Consider the following 27999-nt stretch of genomic DNA (forward strand, 5'->3'; position numbering starts at 1 on the left):
TCCCCCAACCTGCAGTGTGGATGTCGGTCTCTCCAAACGCACTGYGCAGGAATTCCTGTGATTTGCAGGAACACAAAGACGTTTGTGGGAAAATGTTTGTGGTGCATGCAGAGAGCAAGACTCATTCTCTTCAAGTAAAAAGCAGGAAAGTCAGGACTACAGAACAATCATGAACGTGCTGGTCTGTGTGTGTTCCAGGAAAATTGAGTGTATCGGTTAGTTGCAGCAATTAGATATTTGTACAAAAAGATTTGTATGCAAACATGTCCTAAATGCTGGCATATAAGATTCTGGCATGTGCTTGGTCATATGCTGTGGTTACTACTAAAAGGAAGCTGAGAAAAAATGTACTTCTGAATTTGCATTACTTTGGTTTGGAAGCTCTACAGACACGATTCATAACAGCTTTAATAGTGAAAGGCTACATATGTGTAAAGTTTAGAAAAACAAAGGGGAGTCTTTTATAGCATGAGCTCTGTGCCTGTACAATGGCTGCCATATGTCAAAACAGTTCAACTTCGGGTTTCTTAAAAAAAAAAAAAAAAAAATTAAAAAGAAAACAAAAAAGGCAGGGAGGAGCAGAGCCCTTTCCTGAGCCTGAGTTCAGTGTAGCTGTGCTGACTCCTAGTGTCCCAAGAACCAGCATATCTGCTTTGGGGTCCCAGGGCCACCTAGAGCTCTGCCCTGCACACAGGAGGAGTAATTTTGTGGCTTGCCAGGGTGCAGTTCTGTAAAGGGCGTGTTGGAGCCTCTTGTTGTCAATGGAGGAAGCAAGAAAGTTAGGGCAGAAAAAAGAGGAAAAGGGGGCGGGGGGGAATTGCTTTTTGTAGCACTAAATTGTTTAACTGGAAATGTCTTCAGTTATTGCTCTACTGCACAGAGACCCTGCTGGCAAGATGCCCAGCCTGTGCTCGCTGAGATGCTTCTCTTAATTGATGTCTGTCAGGTAGCGCTGCTTATCTTGGCTGAGAAAGCCTCACAAGATGAAATGATGGTCAGTCGGTGGGTTTTWTATTTTGAAAGAACAGCTTAGTGAAACGGCGCTGTCTTTATTTCTTAGATGAAATAAAACAAGAATAATAGCTGAATAACAGCTATGCTCTTGAGATATTTTAGCTTCTGTAACACAGTAGAATACCAAAAGGTTAAAAACATGAATTATTCTCTGTTATTTCAAAGAGCTGTTTTTAGCAGAGGGGAAAAAAAAAAAAAGGCTGTCAGACTTTTCTAAATCTTTTTTTTTTTTTTTCCCCTGGAGTTGATTTTATTTGGCTGTAGTGGGAGCTGTAGTACTGGCAGGAGGTCTCTTGAGTGTAGGCACTTGTAGGCTGAAGTGTGTGATTATAAAAGGCTCTTCAGTCTAGCTTGGGCTACTGCAGGATTAAGAGGGGAGCTGTGGCACAGAAATAGTGATGCTAATGGTGATGCTGGCACTTCCAACTGGTGCTGCTTGACACTGTCTTGGAGAAGTCAATTTAAAGGTTAATTGTGCATCACTAGTATCTTTAAGTACAAACTGAAATTAAAAGGACTGAGATGCTCCATCACTTGGATGGTGCATACACATAAGCTGATGTAGCARGAAGTCATCTTGATGCAGCCATGTGCGTAGCCACCAGCAGCTGTGGGTCTTTTCAGAGGGCATCCAAAAGCTGTGGTTTCAAACCGAACTGCAAAAGAAGGTAATTTCAGTACCTTAAAAGTGCAATTTCTTTACATGTGTTCCTTCTTATGCCWACACAGGAAAATGGATAATATATTTTACTATTGTTCTGTACATTAGAGAAGCTCATAATATGTGAAATAAACTTCACTAGATACCAGTGTCAAATTCCTGGTGGCGAACAAGCTGGGAAGCTGGAAATCTAGCATACCAGCCACGCTGTGCATGGATACTGCTGTTACTGCTCTAGACGAGCATCCAGGCTGGAGAATTGCAGTGTGAGAAGCCAAAGCTGTAAACGTGGCGTGGTTGGGARGTGAAGGGATGGGGTGTGATATATAGGGATGTTTAAGTTTATTTTTTTGACTTTTTTTCTTGTGTAGGATGCATTTGGATTAAATTGTGCTCTTCACATGGATATACCTCTTAATGCTTCAGATTGTATGGATTCTGTTGGAGAACTAGGCCTATGAGGCCTTATAACTGTGCTAAATCAATTTGCGTGTTAAGTTGCTTCCCGAAGTGTGTTAGCTGAGGCTGTGTGCCTTTCRTGTTGCTCCGAGTGGTTTGTAAGGGCTCCAGCTCCAAGGAGCCTGAGCCCCGGTGGCTGCGGAGGCCCTGCAATCATTTTGCAGAATTTATGGAATGAGTGGGAAGAAGCTCTAGGAATAGTTTGTTTATTAGGTATACGTATAAGATGCTCTGTTGTGTAYATCTTGTCTCTCACTTTTAGGTATGAGTTGTGGAAGAAGAAACCTCTGAGCATTAATTTCCTAGAACTACCACCGTGCTGGCAGCATATAGAATAATATGCTGTTCAGTGCTGTACACTACAGCCTGTCCTCAACCAGAACAGATGACCATATTTTAATGTGTATAACTACTGTTTGTATAACTTGTATTGCATGGTAAGACTTTTCTTTCATAAATAATTATTCCCTAGGCTGGGGAAAAGGTATCTCTTCTGTCTTATTGTGGAGGTGAGGAAAAACTGCAGGCTGCGCTGTCCTTGGAAGAGAAGGAGGATGAATGACACTGAAGCCTCCATTGCTACGCTTTTCARACTGTCTGTGCCTGTGTGTAACTGGTGGTGTTGCTGTACAGTTGCTTAAATGAACTTACCTGACTGCCTGGGCCCTACTTATGAAAACGTAGGGCTCTTCTTGTGTGCTTTTCATGAGGTARAGCTTTCAGCTTGTTTGCAAAATCCTTCCTTCTCAAGATGATGTATCTGTAGGCAGCCTTTAAAAACTATGCAAATTTCCATCATCTGTGGCAAGGATGTATCTGTTCCTTTGATTTATTTAGATGGAAATAATCCCTGTCATCTAATCTGTGTGACACAAAAGCATTTCTGTCAAAATGTGTGCTCTTTTTCTCCTCTGCTCTTGCTGCATGCACCCTGTCAAAGTATTTTCTAGTATTTATTTTGATCTGAGAACTCATAATGATTTAAAATACAGGCATGACCTATGAGTGCGTCCATGTAGGTCTGGACCCATATTAAACTGAGCCTCATACACCTTCCTAATACAATGTACTTCATAACCTGTTGACTGATATTACATTTACTTACAGGCAGTGTTTCCATTAAAACTGCAGTGTCTCTTTCGTGGCATTGAAATAGGGAGCTTCTCAGAGCRCTGCCAGCCCTGATGTGCGTCCAGGGTACCCTGTGAGATACAAGCGCGATGGCCAGAGCCCGTCAGCAGGCTGGGGTCTGCGCTGGGCGGCCAAGGCCGTGGCAGCCTGTCTAGTAACAGGTCCCGTCTTCCCAGCAAATGTTGCCTTGCTGAAATTCCAAATAAGTTATAGGAGAAAGGCAAGAAAAAAATCTGTAGTTGAGGTGTTTTAAATGTCAGTATGGTCAAAATTCAAGCTTAAACATGAAGCAAAGAATTCTATTGCTAATGTTTTATGGAAACCAGTTATTTGCTGGTAGAAGGGGACCACAACAATCCTGGAAAATTTTCTTCTTTTCAGTGCCAGAGTAAGTTTTTGTGTGTTTTTCTTGGGAGGGTAAGGGGAGTGGGCAGGAGAATGTTTTCTAAGTAGGAGAAACATTGATATATATATGCTCACTCTAAGCCTCAGACTTTTTACATGGTCAGTTTATAAATGCTGGAAGGGGCATCCAAGTAAGTACTTGAAAATATTCAGCTAGCATCTTTATTCACACTTTGTGATTCCAAGAATTAGAATTTAATTACTTAGCACAGTCAGACCTGGCTGTCACTGCCGACCTTCCTTACAGGTCTGGAAGGAAAGTCCTTATCGCCTATTCGCTTTCAACGAAGAGCTCGGCAGGAGTTTAAGCTTATAGAAGAGGCTGTTGCAGCTATACTTGAAAAAAGGTAGAAAATTTAGTGGGAGCAGGGGAAGAGATTTTATCTTCATGTGGAAATTAAGCACAGTAAGGAAGGATAAGGAAAAACTGCCTTTCTGTAACACATTTTTTGAAATCAAAATCATGCATTTTTAATGGAAGTGATTCTGAGTACAATTTAATTGAAAAAAGAATGAAACATTGTTTAAACATTGTTTAAAGAACTTGTGTCTTACAATTTGTATTGAACAGTAAGAAAAAATATTTCTTTCTCTCTTTTAGGAGAAAAAGTTTATTGAAGAAAGTCATCAGTGGTATCTGCACTGATGCAAAGTGGGGTTTTTTTGTGTGTGTTCATGTTTCTCTTGATTTTTGTATCTGTAATCTTTGGGTTTTCAGGAACATCCTGAGGTTTCTGTGAGAACTCCTTGTTCCYCTAAACCCCATATGGACTATTAAAAATGTAAATGTAATGTATGAGGACCCTGGGCACACGGTTTCTTGCCTGACAATGCTGTAATTGTTCAGGTTGGAAATGCCTTTCTTATACAGGAAATGCCTGTAAGTTTGATAAATGCAAGTTTTATTAATGTATAGCTTCTTTAAAAAGAAAGCCAGGAGCTCATAGGAAGCCTGAAATCAAATTATCTACTCCYTCTCATCTGTCTAATCCATACTTTTGCCTTCCAGTGAAGTATATTTAGTGAAGGAGTTCCATGCCAAAGTTTTAACTCTTACTTATTAGAGCTATATTAGATTTGTGAAGAAGCCTCCTGATCCCCTAAGGAGGGATGACGGCGGGGAAATGTCAGTTGATGCTGGACTGAGGAACGCAGAGCCAGGAGTAATAGAAAATGGAGACTTTTTTGAAGAACTTCCTCCTAATGTATGGGGCCCCATGTAAATGTTTTGAATGAGCCAAGACTTTCTCTATTGGAAACAATTGAGATGATCAAGAAGGATACAGGTTGATTGAAGTGTGACTGGGCAACAGGCAAAATWCAGCAGGGCGAGAGGTGAATAGGATTTCCAGGCAAGTCAAGCTAGGCCTTCCCTGGAAAACTGTTACAATTGGAGCAATTGTGTTCAAGAAATGAGTTGGCCCTTGGACAGGTGGGCTGAGCTGGGCGAGGAAGAGCCTCCTGGCTATGTGAGTTTCTTGGGAAAAGCTCGGCTTATTAGCCAAATAAAATACAGCGTGAGCGAGGAATGTGGTTGCTTTAGTATGGATGCATCAGGAGGCCTGAATGAGGAAAAGTAGTTGGCTAAAGGAGAAAATGAATGTGAAATCTCCATGAAAATTGTTAGAATGCAAATTAGAAAATGATGCTGAGCTATTTCAGGAAGATTATCAGAAAGGGCCTTGCTGCCAGAAGCAGAGAATTTCAAAAGCTCTTAAGGCAATGTCCAAAAATGTGTGAAAGTGGTTTTGTTAGGGCATGACCTAATAAAACCATATTAGATCATTGAAATTAATCATCTGGTGGGTCATACAGTCCTATGCTACTGCTACATCTTCTGCCACATCCATGCCACACTTGCGTAAGTGATGTTATTCATCTTGAACTTCCACAGAGGCTCTTGCTCTTTCCTTTCTGGGAAGTCTAATGTGACTTTGTTGCTTCTACCCTCTCAGGGGCTTGATGGCCRGTTCCTTCAACTTTGTATGTAAAAAGTTTTCTTTGGAGGTGGGACATAAGCTCCTGGTAGGCAGTGCTGTGGGAAGTGGCAGAGGGCTCGAGTGAAAGCTGCAGTCCTCAAGGGCTGGAAGTATTGGGAAAACCTTTGAAAAATATGGATATCAGCTTTGCATCTTGGAGGTAATTTGTACCTCAGTGCAAATGTTTTGGTTTTAATAAGTTTTCTGAAGAACACATTTTTTGAAAAATAAACAGATGCTAACTATGGCATCTAGATTTTTAGTATATGTAAAACCAGGTTCAACTTTCAGTAAAGAAAAAGTAGGACATTTCAGCTTTGTTTTGTATCCAGAGCCAGTGAGTTTTTTTAGTCAAGTTGTGATGCAGGAGTGTATTTTAATAGTAGTATCTCATCGAGCTCTCCTGAGTGGTCCTGCAGTTTGTACCTTAATTTATGCTGCGACTCGTATACCCAAGTGAGGCTCCGGGCACTGTTTGAACTCTTTGGCTGTCCCTCAGACCTGTGTATGAGCATCTCCACCCGCAGTGGCTAGAGCACAGGTTCTGCCCTTGGCTTCTCTGGAATGGTTTCTTGGCACAGGTTTCCTGATGCTGTATATGGAAATGAGGTGTTTGCTGTCCAGCTGCCTTGGGCCCTGTTAGCAATGCTGAGCCCTTTCATTCTAGGGCAGAGGGTGTGTTTTGCTGAAAGTCAAACTTCAGAGCCCTTGGGATAGAGCCCACAGCTTCAAGGAGGCAAATATTGAGATAAACAGACCATGAGATTGCTTTAGCAAAACATGACTGTGGCAATGTTTAAGGCTAGGCAGAAAAAGCTGATATGAGCTTTTCCGTGTCTTTTCTGCATCATTCTCCAGCATTCCTTAGGATGCAATTCCTCACTATGTCTAGGTGTCTCCAGCAGTGACCAAGTGCTGCTGTTTTGTGTGTTGTGGATTCTGTCTCTGTGCTATTCTGAGGGTGAAGTTGTAATAACAAGCCCGAGGTGGTTGGATTTGAGCAGGTAACTGATTCCCTGTTGGCTGGTCCATATAAATGAGTAGCCAAAGAAGTTTGCTYCATCACCGGTTTGCTGACAGCAGCTGGAATTTGCCTTCCAATGTTTCATTTYGCCGCAAAAGCGAGTGGAGAAGAGCTGGCACTGTAAGTGTTCTTGTGGGATTTGCAGGTTCTTCTCCATGTGTGGTAAATGGAAGAGTTTTGCGTGGGCTGCTTCCCCAGAACCATTGTGGAAAAGGCCTAGTGACACTGCAAGTAAAGCAGGCCGAAGGCCCGCAAGCCACTGTGGGAGGCTCCTCTGCTGCCGACAGCCGCTCATGGACCGAGGCGGGAGGAGGAGGGTTTTGTCCTGCGAGAGGGGAGCCCTTTGCAGGGCTGCCTTGCTGCTGCCCTCACTTAGCCCTTGCAAAATGATATGGCTCTTTTCCTTAAAAGCGCTAAAGCGACAGCAGCTGCTATCAGCAGGGTATGTGTACCCYGGCTCTCAGGGAAGAGCAAATTCTGTTCAGTAATGTCTGCTTTTAATGATGCTAAGCTTGAATGTTAATTACCTCTAACACATGGAAACCATTTTTCTGTCACTTGTAATCTCTCGCATATTCTTATAGTTGACAAATCTTTGTATTTCAGTGAAAAAATATTGTCTCAAATAGCTTAACCTAGTGCTACTGCTGTGCATTGCATTAATAACTAGTTTCTTTCAGTTTTTCATTGCATACACTGCAAACATTAAGATTATTTAGATTTATATGACTAGATTTGAAAGATTTTTTTTATATTTACATTACCTACAAGAGATTAATCAACTTGGGGCCTTTATCTTCAAGCATTAACGATTTATTACTTAAACAACTGTGGAAATGAACAAACTTGGATAGAGTGATGTTGTTAGAAGTGCAAGTGCAAGATTTTCATTTTTCTGTGTTTCAATTTGAGGGCACATGGGGAACAAGTTGTATATGTGACAGTGGAGCTTTGCTGGGGAAGCCAGCTCCATGGTAGGAAGGATCTYCTCTTTTGGTGCTGTGCATCTGGAGCAGTGAGGTGTCCGTGGTGCTCGGGAGGCTGCTGGTGCCAGCAGCGGGAGCCCTGAGCTGGGAGCCTCCTTCGGCAGGAGCGCCTGGCCCCGCTACAGGAGCACGGGCACCCGACAAGATCTTAAGCTCTGGGATGTCTAGCAAGTTCTTCAGAGGGTCTGATTGTTGGTAGCTTGTTGTAAAGCTCTCRCACTATGTCGATCTTCCTGTTACTTAGCATATCCCAGCATCCCAGGTATGTGTACGACTTCTGTGAGGGCGGGTGTGATCTTGCAACCTAGTGGTAAAGAAGAATGAATTTGTGACCAAATAGCTGGACTTCTGCTTTTTCTTTGTTGTCTGTGCCCTTCAATGTGCACCTGTGTAAGCGGTTAAATCCTGCTGACCTCAGCCTTTGCTCGGGGCTCTCTCCTAATGCTTATCCTATGCCACATGCAGCAGATGAGGTACTAGATGGCTAGAAAGAATATAAGGGCACAGCCTACACAGAGGCACAGAGATTCTCAGCAGAAAAGGTAGGAATGAGAGCAGTTTCTGATGTCTCTGAAGAGACGAGGACTTGAATGGCTTTAGCAAGAGAGCTGTGATCTAATCCATTAGTTGCTATCTGTAAAAAGTATCCAACTGTATGCCTTTTACTGTATCCAACTATATCCAACTCCTGGCCTTTTACCCAGTCCTCTCAAGTAAATAAACTTCTGAAATTTTAATATGGGACCAGACAATTAGTTGGAAATACAAATTGTAAGGAAGGTGTACCATGGCTTTGCAGCCTGGTCGATAACACTGACTTTCCCTTGTTTTCAACTTGATCCAGTGTTAATATTGGTTAGTCCTCTGGCGCTGTAGTTATGTTGGATCTGTAGATAGGCCTACTGAGAAGCATTTAGTTTTTTTAGTTTAAGTAGGCTCTTAGGAATAATTATACAAAAAGTTGGGGAAATGATTCATAGCGTCATGTCCTCCATCACATAAACAGGTATCTGATAAAGACTAGGAGTTTTTTCCTTTCCTGACTATGTCTTGTCAATTGAACATCTAGCAATTTGCTCATCTATTTGATGAAGGGAAATAGTTGCTAAATGTGYTGTGTCTCATCAATATCTTTTAAAAATAAATTTGTGAACTGTATTGGCATGGGAGCTGTACTATAAAAGCTGGTCAATATTGCTGCAGAAGCAAAGTCCCAGTGTGAGCAGTTTCTTGGAGCACATATATGGGAGGCTCCAGCTTCTGGAGCCAAATGATTATGAAGAAATACAGTTGCTGCCTGGCTCTGCAGGGCTCTGCAGCTACAGACAGTAATATATATGAAATAGTCCTACTATTTCAGCACTGCTAACTCATGGTAATGAATACTCGCTGCAAATACTTGGCATGTGGCCTGGCTTTCAAACTATACTACTTGCTGCCTCTTTTTGGTCTCTTCATGTATCTTTTGGATCAGATTTGGATATTTTGAGATATGTGCTTTTGGATTGTATATTTGTTTGTTTGTTTTCAGGGAAGTTTAGTGTCACCCCAGTCTTGAATGAATTCATGATTCAAAGGTTTACATCTTATTGATGAAAATTGAGTAAATAAAAAAAGTGGAAAATTTAAGACTGGTAATAGATGTTTGAGATGAAAATTTACTTGTTTTTGTTTGCATTTAGATTTTGTAGTTAGGATACTGTTGGGGGCATTAAGGAAATGATGGTTTAGGACAAGGATTCAAAACAGTACAGCTGCTTTTTTAATCGGGAGAAGATCTCTTCAAAATTTTTTTTTTTTTTTTAAAGGAAAAAAGTGTTTATTTTTACGGTGTGGTTTGAGCCTGGAGCCATTTGGTTTGGTTTTGCCTGTAAGCTCTCTTTGGAGTGGTGCACGTGTGAGCSTGTGTGTGCACATCGTGAGGACGCTCGATAATTGCAGGGTTCTGGCAGCTGAAATACATGGCTTGGGTTCCCCAGCACGCGGTGTAAGAGGGACAAGACTGCAGCTCTGCTGAGCACCACAACGATGGCTCTGTGTTTGGTGCACGTGGCTGCGGGCACGTGCGCACAKATGCTCTGTCAAGTTATTCCCCCTTCATTTCCCGGTTCCCCAGAAAGGTAAAACAAGTATCACCAAAAAGGAAACATGAGCAAGGCCTTTCCAGCTGTGAATTAAACTATTTACAGCAATAGCTCAGTTGTAATAATACATAGAATTTTTAAATTATGTGTTTTCTTTTGAGAATTCGGTGCTCGTATTCTGGAAAAAGCCAAATGCATTTGGAATTGCTATTAGTACAGTAGTGGGGGAAAAAATGTGAAGTAAAATAGCATCTAAAGGTTTCCCACAGATTGCTGAAGTATACAAACTCTCATTAAATTAATTATGGCATTTCTTTACTGTCTTCAGGCTTTTTGGGGGGGTGAATTGTTCTTACTATGGAAAAGGCAGAGGGGAGAACTGCCTGAGCAGAAATGCCGGGGGTTCTGGGTGATCTCTGTATAGTTTGTTGGAGGACTCCCTCTAACAGCTGTTGGTCTTTCAGGTGGAGGTATCCTTACTTTTAAATGTTTGGTTTTATGCTAAAAATTTACATGGGAGTAAGCTGAATGGCCAAGCATTTAGTTGTGTATTTCTATAGTGATCATGAATAAAGCATATATGTATGTAACTAAATCCAGCTTAACTAAAGATGTCTTTTGAACACAATTTGACAGAAGAGATGCATATAGGTAATTTTAAGCATAATTCCCTTAAGATGTCTATTTGCTAAGATAATTACTTTATTGACAATGTTGATTCCAGAGAACAACACCAGAGCAGAAAGTCTGGTAAGCATGGTAGAGCCTAGAAATGCGGTTTTTAAAAACTAAATACCTGCGCTCAGCCTTGCTCCTCAGGGGGAATTGGAAAAGTTCAGGATGAAATGAAGTAATAGTGAAAAACTCTATTTCTTCTCCACAGCAGCCAGAAGATGTTGAATTTAAATTATTAACAGATTTTCATTAAGTTATGTGTTACCATTTTAAAAGCAGTTGTGCATTGTGCAAAGTATCAGGGGGAAAAAGTACTTCTATTGAAATCAAGAGGTACAGAGTAATGTTTCCTTGCCTTTTTACTTCTCTCAGGTCCGCACCAGTGTCCTGCCCGATCACAAGGAGCAGAGAGCAGATGTTGGGGTAAGCCATTTATTTCATTAATGGATTTTTTTCACCTCCTCAGCAGAGGCAGATACCCAWCAAAGAAATGGCAATTTRCCCAACTGCTGAACAGTTGGGAGCTGACAGGCTTGTTTGTTAATAGCTGAAGCTGGTTTAAATGAATTAAGAATCATGGCAGGAGCAGTAGTTTCAGTGATGGATAACATCCCATGAACTTATTTCTTGAAAATCCTTTCTTTTCAACTAAAACTATCCCGAGGCAAGCACAGCCAGGGAGACTTGCTGCCACTGTCATGCACGGAGCGGGGATTGGGGTCTCRCTGACACAGTGAGCGTGGCCTTCCGCTCGCAGGGGTTCATGTGCAGTTCTGGCCAGGTTCTCATGAAGTTATACTGGTGATATATGAAGGACCCATTTTTTTCCTATGTAAGTATTAGAGTTGGGATGTATAGGAATAGGGGAATTGCTTCTGGGAAGGGTAGCCTCTCTCAGATGACATGGATGTCTTGTAGAGGTGAGGAAGGTTGGTCCTGCTAGGGACTGTGTTGAAGCTTCCAGGCTTCACTTGGTCTGCTGAATTTTGAAGTCTCTTAAGTTTCAACAGCTTGATGGGCTGTGGAGTCAGAGGTGAATAGGTAGGGAAAATACTTTAGACTTCTGAACTGGAGCTGGTGTTTTTGGAGTTTGCAGATAGAGGTTCTTTTTGAAGGAGCAAGGGGGGAAGGAAAAGAGCTCAAAACTTGGAAGGGAGAATGAGCACTGAATGGTGCTCTTTTTAAATTTATTTTTATTATTGCAYGTTACACAGTGCTATATAACCAAGCTTAGGTAAGCTGGTGATAGTCCCAGATAGCAATTTGATCAGTTATCCCTGGAATTGTTTTAATCAGTCTAAAGGMGCAGTGGCCTGATCGTGGCTGAATGAAAAACCAGCTGTCCTGGGTGGACAGCAGACCCAATGACTGCAAACATTAAAAATAATTGAACTTAATTTTTTTCCTCTAAAGAGTTGACTTTCCAGCACTGCTAGGACTTCCCTGGCATAATTTCTAGCACTTCAGCAATAGTGTTTGAAAAATCTATAGCTTGGCAGTAAGTTAAATCTTAGCAAAATTGATGTATTTCAGACTTTTTATCTAGCTATTGAATAATCTTTTTCTTTGGCTAAGTAAGATTATTCATCCCCCCCCMAAAAAAAAAAAAAAWTCAGGACTATCATACCTTCAGATTTATAAYAGTAAGTACTCCACTATCAAAATTAGAGAAAAGCTGCTCTGTAATGAGCACTCTATGGCAGCAGTTCTGTTGAAATCTAATTTTCAGACCTCCAGGTCTCATGTGCCAAGTTAAATTGGTTTGCCGGCTGCCAGTTCCAGCCCCAGGGTAGAGTACTTGTGTCTGAATGTGTTCAGAAAAACTAATCTCCAGCATTATTTCAATTTACATCCCTCTAACGTAGTTTAACTCTTTCATTTTGGTTTTGAGGTTATGCACCATTTTGTACAATTTGGCAGATAATTTCTAGTTCTTCTATTGTTAGGCAGACTAACTTTATTCCAAATAAGCTAAAGAATATGAAGTAGACAATCTTTTTTTCTTTAAACCCATGAAACTATATAACTTTAATTTTGTGACACTGGAGAACTAGATCTAATGCTCAGAGGTGAGTAGTGGGTACAGTGACCAAAGCTGCTCTGTGAAAGGATGGTGCTATTGTTGCTTGCAGTCGTAGTGTGAGGAACTGCTTCTCTGGCTGGTGGTAGAACTGCTGGCTGGTGTAGAGGAGGATGGACTATCTACCTGTTGCCTCTAGCAAGACTGTACAACAACCTGAGACCTGCTGGGTGTTCTGGTAATGGCCTGTATGTCATTACTGCAGCAAAAGCTAACCATGGCCTCTGACTAACAGTAGTCTCTAACCTGGATTGTGTTTTGAACCATTTGTTTGTTAGGTTAAAAAGCTATCACAGCTCTTCCCTGTTCCCCTTTCCCCTGTGGCCTCTACGGAGATTCAGAGTGGAAAAACTCTATGCTCTTTATCTCAAGGCATCCAGCAACATACAGAATTTATCATTGAGCTTGGTTTTGATTAGCATTCCTACAGCACAGGGAAATTAGTATAATAGACACTCATTTTTGTGTTTCTTAAAATATATCTTTTCAGCTTATAATTGACTCACAGAAAGCCATACATTGAAATATGTGTTGGTGATGACTGCAGACTTTCTTCTTTGCCACCGTTTCCAGGCTAAGAATATTGTTAACAAGTGAGATTTCAGCGATATGCAGTAGGAGTATGGAGACTTGTGTTGAAAGTGATCTAAAGCAAAAGATGAACGTGTTTTTTCCTCTTTGCAGTCTTTTCTTGATGATGCACAAAGCTGCTTTTGCTATAAAGAAAAGATATATTGTTGTAGGTTAACTTAGCCTTAGCAATTTTAGTTGGATTTGCATATTTCTCAATATTTGTATTGCTGTGAGTGGGTTTCACCTTACAGCAGAGAAAAAGGAACCGTGCTTTTAAGCAGTGCTGTAATCTAGAAGAATATAATGTTTTATTAACTTATACTGAACTCAACATTGAAAAAAAGCTTCTTCAAGTATATTCATATTAGGAATACAAAACTAGTAGTGCCCAAGGGCTTGAGGAATAAAYATAGCATAAGTAGCATTGTTAAAGCACTGAGAGTTTAACTTTTCCTGTAATACAGAAATCATTAGTAAAGAAGATGACCCAAGATGCAAATGCTTATGCTAAATGAAAATTTCCTGCAGCTGCACCTTTTGCAGCCTGTTTGTCAGGCTGTTTGTTCTTAATGAGAAAKATTCCTGTTCATAAAATCTAAGTTTAACAAATTATTAATAGTCATGTCACAGCCACAAAAACTTTCTGTAGRGTAATGTGTCAAAGTAGAATATTGCGATGTAATATTTTACTAGCTACCTAAGAAAGCTCCTGCACRTGAGACTGAAAAAAAAAAAAAAWWAWTGTCAAAAGCTAACACTTTTCTTTCCRCTTTGTTTCATAGAGAAGCTTCCTGGGATGTGCAACTTTTAGAGTAGGGGACTTGGTAAAGTCAAAGGAGCAACAGTTGACCCTTACCTTGAGGTAAGTCTTTTCATGTAGGTAAACTGTTTCAAATTAGTAACTTAGGACACTTGGTGGTTGCTGTTTCACTGTGTCTGAAGCTCCAAATTTACTGTKAGGGTGACAGAGCAGTGGAACAGGCTGCCCAGGGAGGTTGTGGAGTCTCCTTCTCTGGAGGTCTTCAAAACCCGCCTGGATGCCACCCTGTGCCACATGCTSTAGGTGTGCCTGCTTGAGCAGGAAGGTTGGACTAGATGATCTSTAGAGGTCCCTTCCAACCTTAAATATTCTGTGAATCTGTAAATTGCTTGAAATGTATTGATGCCCCTCAAGTGTTTTWGCTTCTCTGATGCAAAAAGATGAAGTGAAGTACCAGCTATTTAAGTGTGAGCTTGCCTTGTATCGTATTAGGAAAAGTTACTAGTTCTTTCATATGATACCACATGGAAGAATTGCATGTAACTTGAAGTAGAGAAGATTTTCTGAAGTTTCCTTTAAAAAGAACATTTCCATTTCTTGAAATGTGTAGTTGAAAGAATTTAAATGCTAATACTGTCTAGTTGGCTAGTTTGGCTTCTAGGCACTATTAAAGACGGTGGGCAGGATGAGTGAAGGCTTCTCTCATGTGAAGTCTCTTAAATCTCCTAGCCAACCTCAGTTAGGTGCAAACAAGCTGAAACGTGTGGCGTTTCAGTTCTGCAGTACAGTTCTGCAGTTCTGCACAATGACACAAGTACAGAGCAGCAGGAGGGTCAGGCCCAGCATTTCAGACCCAGGGGAGAGCTGAGTAGGTGTTTGTTCAAGCAGCACGATGAGGCAGAGATCAGTTTCCACTTCTGATGCTGACTTGCGTGGCTTAAGATGAATCAAGATAAGAATCAAAATCTTCTGATGGTAAAGAGAAACCTCTTAGGCTTAGACTTTCAGAATTAAGGYGATGGGCTGTGGTACATGTATTTCCTAGAGCGGATTTGTGCGAGCACAATGGGTGTTTGTTTAGGATTACTGCGGGGCACATACAAACCTCACAGAGCACCTCCCCAAAGTCATGGTGTTTCTGCATCCTTTAGAGAGTTTTAGAAGTATTTTGGCTTTACTGTAGCAGGAACTGGAATGGCCTGATGTGTGTGGTTTACAGTGCAACAAAATGCCTTGATTTTTATTTTTATTTAATCCAACCACATAAAATAACTAGTAAATAATTTTGTTTTCTAAGAAAGCAGGAATGGGAAAAATGGAAACTGACAATTCTCTATGGGAATGTTTGGTTAGATAACCAAGTAGCAGCTCAGTGGTGGTAAGAGAAATTCTCTTCTTAGAGAATTTCAAATCCTCTCAAGTTCTTTGTGGCAGGAACTTGGCCTGCCTCTGTGACTAGCGCATTGAAACATTGATCTGAAAGGATCTCTGACACATGTCATAATAATATGACAGAATGGCAGGATTTGGGAAGTTTAGAAATGACTCAAGACTTTATCTTACTCATCTAATTTATAAACCAAAACTGGTAAGCARTGAGTGACAGCTTGTCAGGTTAGTCTGTGTTGAAACCTGAGCTTTTACAGATTTACTTTTCGTTAATCTTTTTGTACTATGTGTTCTGTTTGTGTAGCTAATACTAGAGGGCAGGTATTAAACCAATCCAAAYTAATTTGTGACCACATTAAATGATAATCTTCAGTGGCTTGGTCTGTCCTCTTGTTTGTGGAAAAAAAAAAAAAATCCTGACCTTTTAAAAGGAGGATTTGTTTTCTGATTTTGTCTGTTCATCAAATGCAGAAGAAATTATTCACCCTTCAGAGRCAGTTTAATCAAAACAGATGGATCCTCTTAACTTGTTTTCCTCCAGTTGCCTATTTTAATAGTACTTTTTAGGAGGATATAGCAAGGGCATTGCCAGAGCAGACTATTCTATCTAATTCTTGATGATAATACTTTGCACGGATGTTGTTCAGTATGTGCCTGTGATTTTAAGCTGTTAGATCTGAAACAGAGATTGGAGGATTAACTCTGTGGTGTGGTCTGCAAATATAGGTCTAATTAGAGCATCTTGTTCATTTTTCACTCTATGTGTTTACTGTGTTTTGATGTCTTTGAGACAAACGGCAGTAGTTGCAAATTACCCTAAAGAGATTTAAAGAGATGTTCTTGTGTTCTGAGTTATTCTGTGGGGGATTGTTCTGGAAGGCTGGTGTAGACCCCCCCAATTCCATCCTGCTGCAGGAGAGTGCTCTGCTCCTGCCCTCTCCCCCCATAGTGGACCCGAGCAGTGGGTCGGTGCCCAAGGTAAGACCAGCTGTTCCAGAGGATTTCGCTGCGTTCCTGTGTTGTGATCCTCTTTTTCTAAAGGTACCTTGAACTCATGACCAGCTGAATGTTTGCCATAGATGCAAGTGTCTGAATCTAATCATGGGAGCCAGAGCGGGACAGTTTGCAGAACCATTTTGGTGAGGGCGGTGCAGGGAACTGATGTTGGCAGAGCAGCTCAGTCCTAGAGATCTAGAGACCTGGCTTTGCAATTTCCAGTGCACGAGCTACGAGAAGAGAAACACCTCCTGCAGACTGGGGCTTTCCTTCTGCAATGGTGATGCAGTGCCCCTTGTTTCCAGCTTTCTCATAGSGCTCTAATGGTGAATGGGATAAGATGTGCTGTTGAATAAAACAAAAGCCATATTCAACAGCAGAATGTTACTTAATATTGACTATGTGTTACRGTGTATCCAATAAAAAGATGTGAATCATGCATCTCCTTTCCTTTGTGAATGACAGCAACACTGATTGCCACTTTGGTAATTAAGACAAATCTTTGCTAGTTGACTTAAATTCAAAGCTCAGTATAGAGGGTTTTTTGAATATATTTCCACAGCCTAATAATTTTTGTTTGGTTGGGATCTATGGCCTTTTGTGCAGTTAGTACTTCCATTAGCCGTTCCCTGGTGATGGTCGTTTGCTGTGTTTCCAGGAAGCTCCTTTTAGCTCAGGTGGTTTTGGTGTCATTTCCAGTAAGCTGCAAGCAAGAAGCAGCAAAGGCAGAAGATGATAATGCTCTCTTGTGGTGCCTGTAAAATGAAGATCTGTCTGTCTTGGATACTCCCGAGTAGATTGTGCGAGAGTTTAGTAGGCTGCGTCAGTTTGGAACTCTCTTCTGCCTGAAGCCTCTCTTCTGCCCGTTTCCTTAACAAACAATTGCAAGAAAATATTGAATATTAAAATTCATTGGAGTCGGCATGTGACTCGCTTTATCTGTTTTGCATCCTGAACTTGTTCCTTTGCCACTTGATGCTGTGTCATTGCGCCCAGGAAGCGCTTGAACAGCTTGGCTTTATCAGGCAGGAAGATCTGCAGGAGAGCTGTGGAGAAGCTTGTCTTGACACCRTGCAAAACATGATATTGAAGCCATGAGAATGTGAATGAGTTGAATACTGTAAAGCTCTGTTTACCTTGGAATCTAACTAACTGTTATTTACGGGTGGATTTGTTTGGAGGCAGTGCCATTAGAGAGAGGCTGTGCTGTAATTTCACAGAATAAACCAAAGACGACATTGYTGTACAAGTATAGTAATTTAGTTAGAATAAAATGCGCTGAGGTTTTTCAGAATATTGAATTTGTGGATGAAATGATTCAATGATGATAAATATGTGCTAGTGTGTGCTAATTGCACTTGTGTATTATGTGCGGGAGAAAGGGACTACTTGCTAGCCTGAAACTGCAGAAAAGMCATTTTGCTTTTTGGGCAGTCATTCGCTTTCTTCTGTACCTAACATAGCTATGGGCTTTCTGTGTTCTTGAGCTCTTTTTGGATGAAAGGTATGGCCGTGGCAACAGGCCTGAATGTAGGTGTTCACCAGTGTGCAGCAGTGGACCTGGTGAGAAGCRTGGCAAAGGCAATAGGCTGTGCTTCTCAATCTGCTCACCTGTGTCTTTGTTCACTGTCCAAGGAAGCTCCTGCTCCTCCTTTTCCCAGGCAGATGTGTATTCCTGCAGCTGGGGAGGGTGTGAGGGATGTCACTAACCTGCTGGCCTTCGAGGCCTAGCCTTGGGTGGTAAGCAAACCTGCATGCGTAATATTAAAGCTGTCTCTGGGTTTGGCTCGGAGTCGCATGACGTGCTGCTGCTGCTGCCATGGACACAAGTGTTGGTTTAAACCCCAGGTGTGCACCCTTTCCATCAGGAGAGTCACCGCAGGAGCGGGACCGGGGTGGCCCCAGGRCCATGTGGGGAGGCAGGTGAAGCGAGCGGAGCCGGTGCCGCCTCGGGGCCATGGGGGCTAAAGCTCTTGGGGGCATCGCTGTCCCGGTGCCACATCTCCTTCCTGCTGCTCGTGTCCCAGCACGGGTCATCCAGGGCCAGCTGGGGAGGAACCTGTGCTCCTTGTCCCTCTGCTTTGACCTCTCTTGACCACGGTTAAAATTTAATTGCTGACTCTTTCCTTTGGCAGGTGTGCAGTAAAACTGCTGGTAGGTGAAGAGGCACAAATGCTGCAGTCAAATACTTTTTAGAGAAAAGGGGGGGAAARAAAAGAAAGCTCAGCGTTTTTCCCACTCCAAAAGCTGACTAGGGCTTCCGAGCTGTGTGTAGGCTTCTTCACACTGACGCATTCTTTTCTTGTTTATTCTTACTGTTGTGTTCTCTTCCTTCCTGCCTGTGTCAGAAAATTTCCCTTGCAGGTTTTTCAAGGTGTCATCCTTGTTTGTGCAAGACTGAGCACCCGTGGTCTGCATAGAGCAGCTTGTCTCCTGCCTATGAGTAATTTGGGGCAGGGACAGTCTTGGCTGCAGCTTGCCTGCACAGAATGCACTTTTCAGCTCTACTGAAGTGCAGCAAGCAAACTAGTGGTGACCTTCCACGTTATGAAATATCCTAAAGCCAGTGAGCTGCTTTCCTCATCTTCTGTGTGAAAGGCTCACCTATGTGAGGTGGTCCTGCTATCTGTGCAGGCAAACAGCATGAGATGCCTTTGAGTCTGTGAGTCATTTGTGTTAGTGTGAAGGAAAAACATACAAATTCCCATCCTGTATAGATGCATTTATTCCTTCCATTGCAGTGTTTCTGTCTTTCCTGGCCTTAATTTTCTTTCAGGCAAAATTTGAATCTCCTCACAGTGTTTGAAAGTTATTAACGTGTGGAGTGTTTGCTGTTGGAAGACTCATTGCGCACCAGTGGTACTTTAAATTCACAGTGTCTGTAACAGCTAATGATGGTGTCTCCCTGGGCATTTATAGYGTTCTTTGTTGATTTGTGGCCTTGTACCATTCAAAAAGGAGCTTTGTTTTTGCTTTTTTTACTGTGCTTTAGCATTTYCGTGTGGGAAGATGAAAGAGAAATGGAAGAGGGTGGGTAACCCAGTGCAACAGCCCTGGTGTTCAGCTTGATGGAGGCCCCAAAAGGGAGGGAGAAGAGGGCCCTGCAAGCATGAACCAGCATTTCCATTTTTATTTTGTTACTCAAGCAACGTTCTTCACTAGGTTTTATCAGTTCATTTGCAAATTGAGTTTGATTTTTCTCARCCTTCGTTTAGACTTCTAATTTGCCATGATGTAATTTGAAAGTTTAATCAGGTCTGTTTTGTGTGGGTTGTCCTTAGGCTTGCAGGTCTCTCTGGCCTTAGGAAAATGTAGCTGCTAGGGAAGGGAGGATTTTATTGGTTAACGTCACATTTTCCTTCTTGCGTCTGAAGTTTTATCTAATTTCCCCCAAAGTTCTGTTTTATTTTCCCTTTCTTTTGTGCTTTTGTAGTTCTGTTAAGCTTAATTCACATMCTTTTGCTGACTTCAGGTCTGTGACTCCTTTTATACTTGTAACTATCAAGTGGTCTTATCAACTTTTTCTAAACCAGGAGATGCACCATACTTCTAACCTCCGTGTTTTGAATAGTGTTCTGTTACCAGTGAAAGCTGAAGAAGCCTTCAGTATCTTCTGGGGACTTTAAAACCTTGTTTCTGCAAAAGGGCAGTGTGCCGAAGGGTGGTAGCCTTTGCTGGGAGATGGAAGTCRGAAGAATTTGGTTTTTGCCCAGTTGAAGCAGGCTGTTGGTAGAGAAGTTGAAGCAAGTCACTTGGATTCCCTCTCCTCTCCCAGATACCAGAAGTGGGACAGGTGCTGGCTGTTGGGCAGAGGTGCTGGCGTAGCAGCCRTCTGTGAATGCGCGGAGCGCGGCCGCATCCGGACGTTGAGCGCGGCGAGGCTGCCGGGCGCAACGGGGGCGCTTGGCCCCAGCCTGGCAGCTTGGGCTCCCCACACGCAGGGGAACGTTTGGGAGGAAACCTTGGCTGTAATCATGGAGCCTTTCGCTGCATATAGCACCTGTCCATCCTCAGGTTTATGATGAACACTTTCCCTGTCATAAGCAATTTGGAGAAAATACTATGTTCTATACTGTTAGCATTTGYTTTATGGTGGTAAGTAATGAGCTTAATGCACCTGACTGCAGCTGTATGGAATGAATAGAGGAATGAATATTTACTGAGAATGTTTTTATTGAAGCAATGAGATACTGATGATGAGTGAAATTTTTTCCCTGGTCTCTTTTCTACCCCCTCTCCCTATACTCCCCCTCAGGACTTCTGATGGTGGAAAGACAGTTGGTACCATTGAAGTCAATCTTGTGAAGATGGGGGAGATAGARGATGGGGAAGCAGACCATGTCACAACAGATGCACAGGATCAAAAGGTAGGACTTCAGTCAGTTCGTTGCACAAAGCAAATTATAATGATCGTCTGTGTCGGATGTGTTACTAATACCACTCTGGGGTTTAAGTGCTTATTATTCAAACATTTCTGGAATAAAACACCATGTGCACTCTTCTCTCTAAAAATACACTTGCATGAAAATGTACAAAGCAATACTCTATTCTCAGTTCCTACTCCCTTCTCTTTCTTAGAACAAAAGAGCTCATTTTAACTTCAACTGATCCTCCTTAATCACTCCTGATCAACATACTGTCCACAGAGACACCATAAATCTGATTTCTTTTTTCCCTTGGACAGTTCTTCTGTTTTCTGCCCTTGAAGYCCCGTCCACGTGGATTTTTAAGTGCAACCTGTGCCCACAATACTGAAAACCTGGACAGAGAGACAGACAGGCGAGCCAAAGAAGAGGTGAATCCCCTTGCAAAAGGGCAGGTTCAGCAGCATTTCATGGGGACACACAGCGGCAGGGGGAATAACTGGGGGTGGCAGCAGAGTGTGAGAGTAGGGCAGCTCTGAGCTGCGGAGTTGTGCAGAGATGTGGAGCTGGGTGCTTCTGGTGTGGGGTGAGGGGCAAGGAAGGGGTTGGAAGGAGCAAGATGCTTGGGAAGCCACTGCAGGCAGAAGCGGTAGAGACTGGAGTGGGCAGTGGCATGGGGCAGAAGCGATTTGGGAGGGATGAGGGAGATTGAAGGATGGGTGGAACAGATGGACTGGGACAGGGATTACAAGTGACAGCCTCAAATCAGTAATCGAGGGCTAATGGTTTACAGTTAATCAAAAAGCTCTTGATCTGGATCCCTGATGTAATGGAGATCGATCTACCTGTAGATCAGGARTTGTCTCCTCCTGATGTTTCCATCTCTTGCCATGTTCTTACAGACAGAAATGGGCCATTTCCAAAGCATTTCATGAAGGCTGAATTCCTCCTCGTTTTATACTGTAAAAATACCACAGGATGTAGAATGTGAACTGTTAATCTAGACTTGTTTTATATTCTACTTTTCTTCCACTTACTATGTGAGTGAGACCAACTGTGGTTTAAGATGCGACAGTTGCATCTCTTGCACAGTTATCTAAGGTGTAATTGATGAACTGTCTCCAGCGCAGTTGAGTCATGTTGTTAATGACATCTTGGGGATACTAATAATTGTCAAAAAGGAGTTAAAAACAACAAATACGGCATCTGTGTGATAGCTGTATCTTCTGTGGTCTTTATAGGAGTTCTCAGTTTTTATGAATAACTTGCATCGTGGTCTTTTAAGAGTCTTAATTTGTACATTGGTAGCAAGGATGTAATTTCTGGCTACAGTCCCAAGAAGCAATTGTGAGAATGTGGTGCTATTGAATTACTCCAAAGAAGTAAGTTCTGAATTAGGTTTGCTACATCTTTAAACAAACCACGCACAGGCAATTACTCAGAGGAGTAAGCTGATGGTTAAACTTAATCTGAGATGTTTGCTAGAGAGAATGTCACATCTCTTGTTGCTTCACACTCTGCAGCTGAATGTCAAGAAATTGCGGGAGCCCCAGGAACGTGGTTCCCATCACTGAGAGACACTGTCTGTTGTGGGAGTCTTGGGATTTTGTTGTTGCTCTTAGAGTTTTTGTTTCCTCTGGAAGGATTTTTAAAAGAGTGTCTGTCTTAATGCRTTGATGTAAACCAGATGACATTTTTCCTATAACATTTTCATACAGCTYATGATGGAAAAAACACTAATCTCATCACAGAAATCTTCAGATTCATTTGTATAACAAATCATCTTAATCACAAACTACAAATCAATTTTAAAGAATTTTTGTGGTCTCTACCTTGATGCTGTTTAAAAACTAAAAGACTGTTTTCTGACATTGTCTCTAAAGCCTGCCTTGTTCAAAGAAATCCCTCTGAAAGCACAGAGCATGTCATATGTTATGGAATAGATGGTCATGCTTTGTCTCCTCCCCCCAGTAATTCTGATTGTTACAGTATATTGCAACAGAAATCTAAACAGAAAAATATAAATGATAACTTTCCAATCCTATGTTTAATTATCAGTTATGTTTTTCGGCCTGTCATATATAAGCAGCTTTGAACTTTTTTTAATACATGAACGTGTGAAAGTTTTTTTGCATTTCTTTTGTAGTGTGCATTGGTTCGTGAATGTACAGCCCCTGAAGGCATGAGTGGTAAAGACAACTTGCCTTTGCTAAATGCAGGTAGGTGTTCTGTTGGACAGCTGTAACACTCAAAAAATTGTGCAGCCCTTAAAGAGCCTTTTAAGTTTAATATTTTATTGCGCTTTGTATGCTTTCTTTATTTTCAGAAATGTTTTTGAATTGTGGTTTCTGAAGTGCAGCTCAGTTCTTCCCCTCCTAGATCTTACCTATTTAATGGCTTCAAAGATGGACMGTGACTTTAGTGGACATGGAATTAACCTCCTAAATTTGTGTTACTATATGGCCTTCTCTCAGTGTAATTGTGCATTATTTGCCGTTCGATACTAGAGAATTCATCTCTTTCCAAGTTGGTGCTGTGGGAATTTGATCTGAAAGCTCTGTGCCTTAGAATGTAGGAAACAGTTGGCAAGGCGTTCACAATTCTAGGTCAATCCTAAAAGTGTGGGCTTGAGTGTACAGTTTTGAACTAGATCTATTTCTTTTTACTGAGGAAAATTACATGCTGGTATACTGCATCATAAAAGTTTTATTAGGCTAAGTTTATGAATCTCCATTACTCTGCAGTCACAAATAAGTTATATGGGTCATCTGAARCCGCAGTGCTGTGAGGAATTCCGTGCATGTGCTGCATACACTGCAGGAGAAAAGCTACTAAAGTCGAAGTAACTTCTGAAAGAGACGGGGTGGGAAGCAGGAAACACTTTCTTGTGTAAAGCTACCATTTTTTTCCATTGATTCAGTGGGAGACTAGATATGTTTGTGGAAAAAAATATTCATGGAGAAGTACTAAATGCACAGGAACTGCCTGTCACTCAGGAAATCCCTGAACTGAAAATAGCTGGAGGCAAGAGAGTGTCTTGGAGGTTTGTCCTGTTGTTATCTTTTCTAGGTACCTATTTATGGCCGTGGTTAGAGACAAGAGAAGGAGCTAGTTGAATGCTTTGGTCTGAGTGCAGCTGTTCTTTAAGTCTGTTTCTTTATGGAATCAAGAGAAGTAGGTCTTAACAACATTTCTATTCAGAGAATTTTTACTTCCACTGGGCCTTTGTTTCTTATATGGTTGGAGAAATGTTTTGAAACTTAGTTTTAAGATAACCTAGTCTGTTGGAACTTCTGAAGTAGAATGGCAGCATAATAAAGTTGAGGTTACTTTGTCCAGAGTGCTTGAATGATTCATCTTGTGATTCAATAATATATGTAGACTGTACTCGACAGATCTGTGTTTATTTTTCTCATATACAAATACCGAAGATAAAGAACCCTAGTCTGACCAGCATTGCTGTGATTTAAGAAATCACACATGGGAAAGTTTTAGAGGAAAAAAGGAAAAAACAAAAAACCCACTGGTGGGCAGAATTGCAGATGTATGTGAGAAAAGGACAGCACACAGGATATTGGAAAGATTCTTTTTGGTCCCAGACACTTCAAGGAAGTTTGTTCTAATAAGTATTTATTCTTGGATCTGCTTCCTGTGCTTGTGACTTCCTCTCACCTGCTTTGTTTCCATTTCCCTCCTGAAACCTGGCTCTACTTCCAGGCATCAGATTTTCAGTCCTACTCTTTGCCCTGATTGCCCTGAATTCACAGTCCCTTTTCCTCACAGGTTTTTAGCTCTCCTCCTATGCTCCCAGCCTCCTTACCCAGTGAAGCTTTTMCCCAGCATATCTTGACTGGTCTTCCTTTGGATTAAGCATCTCCATGTTGCCTGGAGACTGGCTCTAATACAGGTGCCAGCGCCCTTGTTCAACACTGCTTTTCAGGAATGTGTTCAGCCACTTCCTAGGAGAGGCCCATACATAGTCCAGCCAGTGGCAGAAATTGGGAATAGCAGGAGTAATGCATTTTCGGGGGGGGGAAGCCTTTGAATTACAAGGTAAATTCAAGCCAATCTMTGTCGAATATTTACATACTGAGACTTTTTTTTCAAGCCTTATGTCACTGTTGGATGTGGTTAGATTGTCATGGGCATGACAAATACGGATCTCTACAAGGTTTATTGACAGAAATCAAATTTATAAAGCCTGGAACTTCTATTGCAAACTTGTATTCTTAATTCCAGTATCAAATTTCTAGCCTTGTTCTCAGAGAGGTTGGGCTGTTTGACTGAAACTTTGCAAATATCCTTATTCTGATCCAGCCATGTATCAGTGTGGCAAAATTAGAAGCCATCAAAAACAAGAACTTAAGGGAAAGGAAGGACAATATAAATAATGCAGTAAAAGTTGGTATTACCATTTTACCTTAATATACCTTGTTTGCACTTACTTTCCCTGTTGGGTGCAGAGCAATCTAGAGGGCAGTATATACATACGTGCATAGTATGTGTGTATACTGCAGTAAAAGATTTTTTGGTTCACTCTATCTCATCTRGTTTATCAGATCTTCAAAACCAGGAGACTGAAAAATCCCCCATGTGGATCTTAAAGCCTGTAGGCATCAAGGCACATTGGCATTCCTTTAAAATTTGAATTTTAATATAAGGAATTTGCAGCCCTCAAGTGAGTTGTGAGGCACTTATTGTGTGGCAATGAGTATCATATTTCATAAGGGCTTATCACTATTCCATTTATACCTCAAGAGATTTGAATTTGTGTCTCAAAATGCAGTTCTTTATAGTACTGGAAAATTTGCCCCTTTTCAGGAAAAGTTATTGCCCCTACAGTGAAAAAGAGGGCAAGACTAACTGCAACTAAGCAAGAATGAAGAAATTTGAAGTTATCCTTTCTAAGATGATATGCATAATATTTGCATGTGACAAAGGAAGTTAGAAATGCTATTAGTAAATTAGTATATGACAGCAGTATGCTTTGATCTTGGCTGGATAGGGAATAAAAATGAAAACAGAGTATTCAATCTTTTTTTATCCTGCTTGCAGGAGAAGCAGTGTGAAGAATATTGCATGGAATAAAAGCACAAGGGTCTTAAAATTTAAAAACAAGGATGCCCCAAAATGTGGGTAATTTAATATATAGTATTAGCTTCAGGGATTCACTATATAGAGAAAGACTTTTAAAATAAATCTTTTGCATTTTAGCGACAGCAGTTGACCTGGAATTGCTTTTCTTCAACACCTCTCATGGTTTCACTGTCCAAATACAGGAAGGGTTACTTTTCTGAAACTTTCACTCATTTTTAATAATTGCCTTTTATAAAAGCTAAATCTTGCCATTCTTACCACTTGGTTGGTTTTACATACCTCCTGGGTCTCTGTCTTTTTTAAACAACTTCAAGTTCTTGTTGTAATTAGGAAGAAAAATACATTTGAGACTTTTGAGATCGTGATTTCAGTAGTTGTGTGTGTAAGAAAAATCTGAAATACTGTGAAGTTCTCAATAACAATATTAAACTTCAGTAATGTTGCTAACAGGAATTACTTGGGTTCCTTCTGGAAATATAATACCAGGCCTTTTTTCCTCCTTCTCTCTTAGTTTGTAAGTTAAATTTCCTTTGTGAACTCACAGAACTGGCCTTTTGGACATTTGTTCATAAAATCACTCATTGAAGATAGTCCCAGTGTGAAATCTCTGGATCGAGGTAGTACCTTCCACAAACGAAAGAGTAGCTAATAGTATTAATAATATTAAAAGCCACAGATGTCTATCCAAATTTTCAGAGCGAGTCCTAGTCATTCCTTGCTCTCATGTCGCACTACTTTTGCATTTGGGTGGTATTTTTATTGATGGTTGTAATGGAAGGGGAAACAGGAAGAAGAGATCGTGTAGCTCTAGTATCCAGCTATGCCAGGCAGCTCACTGGCTTCCATTCAGTTCTCAGAGTAATGTGAGTTTTTGAGTGCAACTGGTTGAATGCCCTTTTGATTTTTAGTGAATGCTAGTCAAGGCTGTGGTGTGAAGGCTTTCAAGCTGTAAAATGCATGYAGTGATGCTTGAACATTGATATTCGAGGTGCTAATACGAATAGCAGCAATTTCTGTTTATTATGTGACAGTTAATAATCATGTGTTAGATATACCTCATAAGCGAGTCAGTTTTCTTTGCAACGAAAATTACCAAAATCAAGCAAGGTGACTCTGGGAAGACTTCAGGTTGTTCATAAAAATGAATGATTAAATAGGCCTCAGTAAAAATAAGGGAATTTAAAAAAGGCATCAGTGATTACTTAAACACCAATATTTACAGCATTCATTTCTTCATGTATTGCTAGCAGCTGTTTTATTACATCTATTTGTGACTCGGTGCTCTTGTCTCGTATCCCCAAACCCACTGGGTTAGGTGGGCAAGGCCGGGGGTGGGTCTTGGGTAGCTGGGGACTGCCTTGCTTGGCCTTGGAAGCTTGCTCCATCGTGGGTGTCTTCCAGGAAAACAGGGAAGAGCAGAGCAGGAAGGCTCTGAGGAAAAGGAGAGAATGGGAACCCCAGCTTCGTTAGAGAGCATCCTTACAAACATTTCATGAAAAGCCAACACGTGAGAGCTTTGGGGTGAAAAACATTGTGTGTTTCAGCATAATATTCCAAGACATTTAGCCTCTTGTTTTTTGTAGGTCAAACTAAAATAGTGATCTGGCAATTGAGTATGTAACACGCTTACGAGGCTCTTGCATTTGTTTCTCTGAAGCAGCAATCTCTTGACCGTGACAGTGGTACCAGTTTCTTTAATCTATTTATGCTATGTGCCCTGGTCGTGGGGATGTTGGATAGATCTAAGCTACGTGGGCTACATGACAAGCTTCACTTGGTTCCTGACGTTTTTCAGTAGTGTGTGAGAGATTCTAGTACATGGTAAAATGTGATGTTGACTGTGTGCAAGTTCACTGTTTGTTGTGTGTATTTATTTCTTCCTAACTTTATCTGAAGTTTAAGTTTTCATTCTCACTGCACTGGGCTGCTGAGTTCACATGATGCCTACTGTGCTGGTTAAACGCGAGTTACCTACTGCATTAGCAATATTTAGCCCTCAATATGTTCTCATAAATAAAATTTGAACTGAATAGAATTTAGTGTTTCTATAGAACTCAAATATTTTTAAAATTAATCTTGGAAATGGGAGAAAGAGGCATTTGGATAAAAATGTCTTACATTTTTCAGAGGTGTATAACCACTTAAGCAATGATGTCGTTTTTCTTCTCTGCAGTGTTAAAAAACCCAATCTGCAAGTTATACAGATTCCCTACTTCGGACAACAAGTGGATGCAGATCCGAGAGCAAATGGCAGAGTCAGCGCTGTCTTTCCATGTCCCCAGAGAACTCATCAGTCTGCACATAAAGGAGGACATGAGAAGG

The 27999-nt window shown here is 41.2% G+C and overlaps 1 protein-coding gene across 1 annotated transcript in view; it reads left to right on the forward strand.

Moving 5' to 3' along the window:
- Window positions 1-27999, forward strand: part of INPP4B (inositol polyphosphate-4-phosphatase type II B) — a 160624-nt gene that overhangs the window by 49257 nt on the left and 83368 nt on the right. Inside the window, exons 6-11 of the mRNA XM_026042591.1 lie at window positions 10791-10841; window positions 13854-13933; window positions 20472-20583; window positions 20901-21011; window positions 22727-22799; window positions 27851-27998. Coding sequence (XP_025898376.1) covers window positions 10791-10841; window positions 13854-13933; window positions 20472-20583; window positions 20901-21011; window positions 22727-22799; window positions 27851-27998 — 575 coding nt within the window. The remainder of the gene's footprint in view (window positions 1-10790; window positions 10842-13853; window positions 13934-20471; window positions 20584-20900; window positions 21012-22726; window positions 22800-27850; window position 27999) is intronic.

This window comes from Nothoprocta perdicaria, unplaced genomic scaffold (genome assembly GCF_003342845.1).
Source record: "Nothoprocta perdicaria isolate Ctin4 unplaced genomic scaffold, notPer1 scaffold_31, whole genome shotgun sequence".
NCBI lineage: Eukaryota > Metazoa > Chordata > Aves > Tinamiformes > Tinamidae > Nothoprocta > Nothoprocta perdicaria.